Source organism: Myotis davidii, unplaced genomic scaffold (assembly GCF_000327345.1).
Source record: "Myotis davidii unplaced genomic scaffold, ASM32734v1 scaffold362, whole genome shotgun sequence".
NCBI classification, from domain to species: domain Eukaryota; kingdom Metazoa; phylum Chordata; class Mammalia; order Chiroptera; family Vespertilionidae; genus Myotis; species Myotis davidii.
Genome location: NW_006297152.1, coordinates 2675264 through 2684911, shown reverse-complemented (window position 1 = coordinate 2684911; position 9648 = coordinate 2675264). Strand labels below are relative to the sequence as shown.

Sequence of the window (9648 nt, the reverse complement as noted above, 5' to 3'; positions counted from 1 at the left end):
CAATGCCTTTTTTAGGCCTAGGTTTGAAATGGCACACTGTCATTTCCATCACATTCTGTGGGTCAAGGCCAGGCACAAAACCACACAAATTCCACATCTTTTTTTGTTTTCTCTTGTTAATCCTCATTTGAGGATATTTTCCCATTGATTTTTAGAGACAGTGGAAAAGGCGGAGAGGAGAAACATCAATGTGAGAGAGACACATCCATTGGTTGCCTCCCACACATGCACCCAGATCTGGGCCAGGGATGGAGCCTGCAATCGAGGTATGTGCCCTTGACTGGAATCAAACCTGGGATCTTGTCCATGGGCTGATGCTCTATTCACTGAGCCAAACCAGCTAGGGCCAAATTCCACATCTTTACCTGGTGATGGGGGGAGTTTCAAAGTCACATTGTGGAAGGTAGATGGGAAAGTGGGAGAATAATTTGGGGCACTTTTGTAGTCAGTAGACCACAAGGATGTATAAAATTGCCTTTCCTGATTGGAAATCTTTATAAATAAATACTTATTTGATTGACCTGATTAATACAAGCCAGCACCAATGCTATTATATATAAATGTTCTTTTTATGTCCACCTGGAGAGGATACATATTATTCATTCTCAACATGATGACAAGTGGCTTTATAAAAAAAAATTCAGTTGGAATTTCTTTATTTTTCCCTCAGATTCTAAATACTCAAATAACAGATATTGGCAGGTATGTGTGTATTGCTGAGAACACGGCTGGAAGTGCCAAAAAATATTTTAACCTCAATGTTCACGGTAAGAGCTCAGTTCCAAAAGCATCTGCTAGGGGTGTGCTTGAAACGGCAGGAAAACTGTGTTTTACATTATGGAGGCTTTTCATGTATTTTTAACTTGAAACTGTGTGTGGGGCCTGCATTCATACAATCGCCTCCCTCTCTCCCCACCGCAGCTAGTAGGATTTATAAGGTACAAAGTACAGAGCTTCTGGGAGCCTGTTTTTACATTATTCTAGTCCCTCAAGAGAAGGTAGTAACTTCTACATATTTGAAAGTTTAAAAAAAAAGAAAAGAAAAAGAAAGAAAAAAAGTCAAAATCTGAAATCCCTAAGATTACATGTTTTTATGAAGTTTGGACTAAATATAGATCTTTCACTCATAAAAATTCATTCACTAGTCCTGAGTGAAACCAGTTTCTGTCATTAAGGGTGGAATTCATGTTGAGCTACATCCTCTAGTACCTCATATACTCCCTGGAAAAGAAGTCACTTAGGAGTGAAATCATTCCAAAAACCACCAGCACACCGAATTCATTCATCACATTTTAAGTTTTCAATATATGCTGGTCACTCCATAAATACTTTTTCTTTTTGGCTTAAAAAAAAAAGCCATTGTTTGTCTTCTACAAAAGAGTAGTTTTTTTGTGTGACACACACCTGCTTTCAGAATATTGACTTAGAAATGGTGAACAATCGTTATAAAAGATTTCCTTTATATGTATGCTACATAGATATAAAATTGTGGCTTGTGTTGGAGAGAGCTGAAATTTGAAATTTCATGAAAAATTTCTCCCCTGAAAGGACCTGAAAAGAACATAGATGTTCTTTTCTGATATGACATGCAGGGGATATCTATGTCTAGCAATGTTTGGTGTTTCATATTTGAAACACTTCCACCTTTGTATCCCCGGTTTTTAGCACAGGGAGTCACTTACAATAGGTGCTTCATTAATATCTTTGAGGTTCTTTTAATGAATAAATCTGACCAAACAGAAACAGATGTGTTATGAATTCCCAGGATAAAAGCTATATCTAGCACAAAAACTTATGCAAGAACTTAATGCATTATTAATCTTATCTTTTTTACTTCATTTTTTCTCTGCACTGCTTTTGCTTGTGGAATTCCTTGTTTGTTTGTTTTGAACGAACTATGGTATTGTTTATTTCTTAAGTTTTCTGCTCATCTTGGAAGACATTGATTTCATTGTTGAAATAACCTGTAAATGTATTGATAGACAGATAACCCCTAAAATTAAATTTCTACCTTATAAATGCTATAAGCAGGAGGATAAAAACTTTAAATAAGAATGTAACATTAAAAACAAGAATATGCAAACTTAACGAAAAGCACTACCGGGTGTTTCTTTGCACATTGCCAAAACCATCTTAGGAATTGCCAACTACATTTCCTGAAAATTCTAGCACTCTGTCATTGGGAGAAGCAAGACTGATGGACATAGTGTGATGAAGGCATTGGGAATCCTGGGGAAGACAGCGGGGTGGTTACCAGTGTCAGTAACACGGTGCTTTGGCAGAGTACAGTGGCTGGACTTATATTAATAAGTTGCAGTGTGTATTACTAGTCACATCAGATCTCACTTTTAATACATTTACTCTTACAGTTCCTCCAAGTGTCATTGGTCCTAACCCTGAAAACCTCACTGTTGTGGTGAACAACTTCATCTCTCTGACCTGTGAGGTCTCTGGCTTTCCACCTCCTGATCTCAGCTGGCTGAAGAACGAACAGCCTATCAAGCCGAACACCAATGCCCTCATTGTGCCTGGTAAGGAACTCGTTACTCTTATAAGGTGGGCAAAGTGTTCTCATGCTCCTTTATTTTAAATACAAATGGCATTTCCGCTTAGTCCCTTTCCAAACTTTCGTCTTGCTCCGGTTGTTTGTTCAAATCACATGCCTCTTTACCTAATGGGGCCATTAGGATAAGATTGTATAGACTTTCATGATTTTAGTGGCAATGCACAGTCGCAAGGTCTACTTCAAGAAATTAGGAAGTTTAGAAACAGAACTCCTTAGCAATTCCATGGGGGTGATAGGCCAGTAAATAGTGCTTTCATTGGATAATTCACTGGTTGTTTTTAATCAATCCTAGAGCCCCTTGATGACGGAAAAATAGGTAGATGGACAGACAGATCCTTCTGCATTGTGGGAGATTTAAACGCAGGAAATGCTTGTTAACGTATTTGACTGTAGTACAATTACTGTTTACTCATTGGGATCTATATCAAACAGTTCTCTCCATGTTTAGTTAATGGAGAGAGAAAAATTATGAAGTTCACTTTTTATAAAGAAGTAGAATCAATCCTGAAGGAAGGATCAAATAAAACAGATTCAATTCTTTCATCTTAACTATGAAATGCTGCCATATAAATGTTACAGTGGAATATTTTGTCAATTTATCTTATTGATAAAATAGTTATTAGAACAACCTCGATACCACTCTTCAATTTCCATTATATTTGCCCACAGGCGGTCGAACTCTACAGATTATTCGGGCCAAGGAATCTGATGGTGGTCAGTACACATGTATAGCTATTAACCAAGCTGGCGAAAGCAAGAAAAAAGTCTCCCTGACGGTTTATGGTTTGTTTTCACTCTGCTCATAAAATCCTTTCACTTTTAAACTGGTATGACATATTTTCCATCTGCACACCTTAATGAAAAAAACACACCTTCTGTTCTTGTTTCTTTCCCTCAGTACCTCCCAGCATTAAAGATCATGGCGGTGACTCGCTTTCTGTAGTCAATGTAAGAGAGGGGACCTCAGTGTCATTGGAGTGTGAGTCCAACGCTGTCCCACCTCCAGTCGTCACGTGGTATAAGAACGGGCGGATGATAACAGAGTCTACTCACGTGGAGGTTTTAGCAGGTGGACAAATGCTGCACATCAAGAAAGCTGAGGTGCATCTTTTATTCTTGTTTGCATGTCATGACTCCTTGGTGGGTTTTGGAAGAGAGCCTTGGGCGTTGCATGTTCCCTTTACTACAGTTTATGATAAAATAACATCGTCCAGGCCATTGACCTTATTTTCATAAAAACGCAGGATTGCAGAAAGCAATTAGACCTGGGGCGTTTGAGCATAAAGATGACTGGTGATTTAATCTGCACTGGAACAGTGTGATTGGTCATCTGTAACCCAATGGAGCACATACAATAGTATCTTTTTCTTTTAGGTATCTGACACAGGCCAGTATGTATGTAGAGCTATAAATGTAGCAGGACGGGATGATAAAAATTTCCACCTCAATGTATATGGTGAGCATCTGCCTCTAATACAACTCTTTTTCCCCCAGATATGCCAATGAAAGAAAGTGGCCTGAATTAGCGTAACGGGGACACATGATTTTCTTCTGTCCTTTTACAGTGCCGCCCAGTATCGAAGGACCCGAAACAGAAGTGGTTGTTGAGACAATCAGCAACCCTGTGACTTTAACGTGCGATGCCACTGGGATCCCGCCTCCCACCATCGCGTGGATGAAGAACCTCAAGCCCATAGGTAATGCAGCTGTGCGTGGGCTGCGGTTTCCTTTTGCTCTGAATGCACTAGATTTATAAACCAGCACATTGTCAGATCATGCTCATAGCTGTGCTTAGTTCAGAAAGCCTGATGTACAGACACATAAACTTCCAAAATAGACTCAAAGTTATTTTATTTTATAAAGGGAATTTCCTCTGCCTCTTTCAAAAAGGCTCTCATTTAAAATAACAGTATGAAGGAAGAACATTTTAACAATCATTTTTTAATCACAGTTGACATACTATTATATTTGTTTCAGGTGAACAACATAATAATTAGACATTTATATACCTCACAAAGTGGCCACCCCAAAAAGTCTAGTACCCAGCTGGCACCATATGTAGTTATTCCAGTATTACTGACTAGATGCCCTAGGCTCTACTTTACATCTCTGTGATTATTTTTATGACTGAAAATTTGTCCTTCTTAATCCCTTTCTCCTTGTTCACCCAGCCCCAACCCCCGTCCCATGAGAAAGCTATCACAAGAAACAAGACATTTTTATGCTGAATTGTAAAGGTTGAAATAAAAGCTTCTTTAATGTTTTGTTTTGCGTTGCTTTGTTTCTGCCTCTAGAAAATTCTGACTCACTTGAAGTTCATATTTTGTCTGGAGGTAGCAAACTCCAAATTGCCCGGTCTCAGCGTTCAGATAGCGGAAACTACACATGCATTGCATCAAATATGGAAGGAAAAGCACAGAAAAATTACGTTCTTTCTATTCAAGGTATGGGATGTATCTTCAATATCTTTAGCATATTCTTTCTTATAGTACAAAATATGTTTACAGTTAGAGAGATCATTTGTAATTTATTCAAAGTCTTTAGATCAACAAAAAGTATTGTCAATGCTCTGCCCTACATTTACCTGTAGATTCTATTTTCATGGGAATTGGCATAGATGTGGAAAAAAAGAATAGCGGAAATTTTATAATCTTTATTTTTTCTATGTTTACCAAAATTCTTACTGAATTATACTTATTTACTTAAAACTAGCATAATTTATTTTGAGGCTAAGCTCATAGGTTTGTTCTTATTTAAATATATCACTAATATTTAATTCATGAGAAGGCTGTAACTACAGGGAGGAGTTTGGGTAAATTTAAGTAATCATGAATCTTATGCTATTTTGGGTTGAGAAAAAGAAGCATTTAATTCATCCAACGAATACTTAATCCTACTATGTTCCAGTGTAGTATTGAGCAATGCAAGAACTTGTATACTTTTTTATTTTCAATAAACCTCTAGTTGGTATTTATGTCCCAATAGTTAATTGAAATGGAAGTCTAACTTGAAACTAAGTCGAAATGCTTCCTTTTTCCCAATGTTAATATAGTTATTTTGAAAAAAATTTCCATAAATTACACATTATTATGGATCTGTTGTGTGCTCTGCTAAAGCTAACTACAAAATAATGAAATTAAACAGAAAGTAAAATAAGTTTATGGGCATCAGTGGTTTCTTGGATTAGTAATACTTTGAGATTTCAGCAACAAAAGGGGAAAATAGCTACTCAGGGATTCAGAATCAGAAATTTTGTGTGTTATTATATTTAATGCATTAATAATAATAGCTGTTAATCATGGAGTATGTGGTGTGACCAGATGTTTTACCAGATGTTCTACATGCATCATTATGTCCTAAGACTAGAAATAATTTATGCAGTAGGGCATAGTACAGTGCTTGTCATATGTTAGACACTCATTAAAGGATATTTTTTTATTAACATTGATTTGACTTCTTTAGTGCTCTCAATTCTGTATATTTGGTATAATTATTATTATCTTCTGGATGACTAACATTAGATTTGGAAAGTGTGCAGTGGTGTGCTGGTGAATGTTTATAATTAACTTTCCAGATAAAAAGGTCCTGAATTGTTGCCAATAATTTGCAAGTTTCCATGGTGTAAATATACCCACCATGGCTCATTTCAAACTACCAACATGATGTCACTGAACATGGAGTAGGGAAGACATGCAAAATTGGCTGTTGTAAACTGACATGAGCTGCCCTAGCAGACCACTATGATTATATGGAAGAGGAATTCAAATGCGTTTCTGTTTGATACCATTGTCAATATTTTTATTATACATTATTTCTCGATTGAATCATTAAAGTATAAACCAAACATGGTTAGAAAAAGAGGACAGACAACAATAAACCTAGCCATTGTTCAGAATAAATAATATTTAAATTGCATATGGAGAAAGAAATAACCCAATAGTTACATTTCTCAGACCGTTATGCTAAGATTTTTATAAAATGGATTCTCTTGAGTTATATTAATTGTAAACTGTCTATTGAGAATTTAGTCCAAGAGAGATTCTACTTAGCTAGGAAGTGTGTCCATGAGTTAGACTTGTCACCAGTCCCTATGACTAAATAATTATATCAACTTAGCAAAATACCAGGAATATTGAAATGACTGCTTTAGCTGTTCCTCCTTTAAAAATAATTTATGAGGATAAGAATAGTTTTATCTTGAACCACAGTTTAGGAAGAATATGAAATGAAAAATGACATATTGTTTTGTGATTCTGTTGTATTTGTTAGAATTTATATCATTGTGCCTTGTTAACAGACATTTTTATTTCTCCAAAGTTCCTCCAAGTGTTGCTGGTGCTGAAATTCCAAGTGAAGTCAGTGTCCTGGAAGGGGAAAATGTTGAGCTGGTCTGCAATGCCAATGGCATTCCTACCCCAGTTATCCAGTGGCTTAGAGACGGAAGACCCATAACTAGCAGTGAAACAGAAAGAATCCGGTACGTTTACAAAGAATCTTTGCAGCATTAATTTCAAAGTCTGGTAAAATGTTTTATGTTTCACCTTTCACACGAATAATACCAAATTCAGCCTCCTTGGAATTTGGCTGTTAGATTCAGAGAGGAAAAGAAATAGATCAAACTTTGGCGTGTTGGACATAGAAATTGTCTTTGGAGAATCACTCAAAAAGCAGGGGAGGGGGACGTTAATTCATTAACTCAGAGTTATAAAATCTTCTCAGACATTCATTCCTACAGATGTTAATTAACTATTATTGCTTTTATTCCTCTAATCGCAGAATGTTTAAACCAAAGTCCATGCCACAGAACAATTAGTTCTTTCCTGCTAACATTACAACAGTTTTACCCTACAAAAGATTCATCAATAATCTTTGATCTGGTTTTGTGTCCTGTGATCACTAAACCACCAAACATGTTGAATTTCTTGGCCCCTTTTGAGAAAAGATACAGTATCATCATAACCACTTCATTCCTTGTAGTGATTAGTCCAAATCCTGTTTTCAGCTGATACTTGTCACACATGCCACAAACCACATAGAGATGAAATAATCGTGTGGTAAGGGCCTCCTGCTCTCTCAACAACAAATACCTTTGGGAGCACAGATTTCTACTCTCTACTCGATTACTTTATCACAAAGCCCTATCATATTCAAATACCAGAGTAATTATAACTGCTTAAAGAATTATATATGCCTAAGAAGGTATTAAATAAATATATTAAATCTTTATCATTTTAAACCAAAATTTTTAATTTAACAGTTTGGAGTGTACTTTCTAGTTAATGAATTGAACGTGCATAATTTAAAGAAAGCTAGTTATTTTTTAAGTTATTTTATGTTAAAATTTAGTTATGTGTTCCCTTTCCAAGGTGAGGTAAATTGCCCAATATTTTAGAGATACACTTTAAGTTTCATATCTCTGGTGTGGACATTTCTGAATAGTTAACAAATATATAATTATTTTTATTAAATCAGTTAATATCAACCCTATTCCAAGCTAAGTATTAGATAGTTGGTGGGACCTAAAGATCTTACATAAGATAATATTTGTACCAAGGAATTTACAATCTTTCACTTATTTTATATGAAGAGTCTAACTGTATTATTCCTATATCCACTTTATTGATTATTTGTTTACTGCTCCACAATATGTATAGGTTTGAGTAGAACAATTCATCAATCAAATAAAGTAAGTTTTCCAAAGTCAACTAACTATTTTCCATAGTCATAGCAGCTTATTTTGTTCATTCAGATGGTTAAACTCATGGAATTTTAAAATTCACATTTTGAAAAAAAAATACAACAGAACCAGAAAATATTATTTTAATTCTCAATAATCATATTTAATAACATGTTACAAATGGACTATTTATTTTGACACTGGGAGAAACTAATAAAATCACCATTGTAGGAGTAACTATAGGTAGCAATGTAATCTCTTTATAAAACAGGAAATTTTGTTTGATAATTGGTCTGTGAAGAGAGTCAATAATGCAATGATCTTAACTTAAATGTCTTTGATAATCTAACTGTGTAGTTATTATTTACTATTTACACAGTTCAAAGGAAAAGCTTTAGCAACTTCTAGAAAAATGTTGGCAAAATATATGCATTTTTAATCCTGAGTTGGTGTCGCAGTTTAAATAAATTATTCTATTCTGCTCCCTCTCATTAAGTATTACACAGTTGTTTATAACTAAATTTTATTGTTGTTGTTCTTTTGTTCATCTTCACCTGAGGGTATTTTTTCCATTGATTTCCAGAGAGTGGAAGGGAGTGGCGAGGGAGGGAGAGCGAGACAAAGAGAAAAGCATCGATGTGAGAGAGACACATCAATTGGTTGCCTCCTGCACATACCCCTACCAGGGCCGAACTTCTAGAAAAATGTTGGCAAAATATATGCATACATAATCCTGAGTTGGTGTCACAGTTTAAATGAATTATTATATTCTGCTCCCTCTCATTAGGTATTACACAGTTGTTTATAACTAGATTTTATTGTTGTTCTTTTTTTCATCTTCACCTGAGGGTATTTTTTCCATTGATTTCCAGAGAGTGGAAGGGAGTGGCGAGGGAGGAAGAGCGAGACAGAGAGAAAAGCATTGATGTGAGAGAGACTCATCGATTGGTTGCCTCCTGCACATACCCCGACCAGGGCTAGGGATAGAACCTGCAACCCAGATATCAGGAATCGAACCCATGACCCTTTGGTGTGCAGGCCAACACTAAGCACTGAGCTACCGGCCAGGGTTATAACTAGATTTTTTTAAATACATATTTTTTTAATTTCTCATTGTAGCAGTTTTTAATTTTTGTTTTCCAGAGAGTGGAAGGGAGTGGCGAGGGAGGAAGAGCGAGACAGAGAGAAAAGCATTGATGTGAGAGAGACTCATCGATTGGTTGCCTCCTGCACATACCCCGACCAGGGCTAGGGATAGAACCTGCAACCCAGATATCAGGAATCGAACCCATGACCCTTTGGTGTTCAGGCCAACACTAATCACTGAGCTACTGGCCAGGGTTATAACTACATTTTTAAAAATATATATTCTTTAATTTCTCATTGTAGCATTTTTTAATTTTCA

The 9648-nt window shown here is 36.0% G+C and overlaps 1 protein-coding gene across 1 annotated transcript in view; it reads left to right on the top strand.

The window, feature by feature from the left end:
• Positions 1-3520: 3520 nt before the first annotated feature.
• The window catches only part of HMCN1 (hemicentin 1), an 86808-nt gene continuing 80680 nt past the window's right edge, over positions 3521-9648 (top strand). Inside the window, exons 1-5 of the mRNA XM_015569952.1 lie at positions 3521-3667; positions 3941-4022; positions 4132-4263; positions 4861-5010; positions 6884-7043. Coding sequence (XP_015425438.1) covers positions 3599-3667; positions 3941-4022; positions 4132-4263; positions 4861-5010; positions 6884-7043 — 593 coding nt within the window. The 5' untranslated portion in view covers positions 3521-3598. The remainder of the gene's footprint in view (positions 3668-3940; positions 4023-4131; positions 4264-4860; positions 5011-6883; positions 7044-9648) is intronic.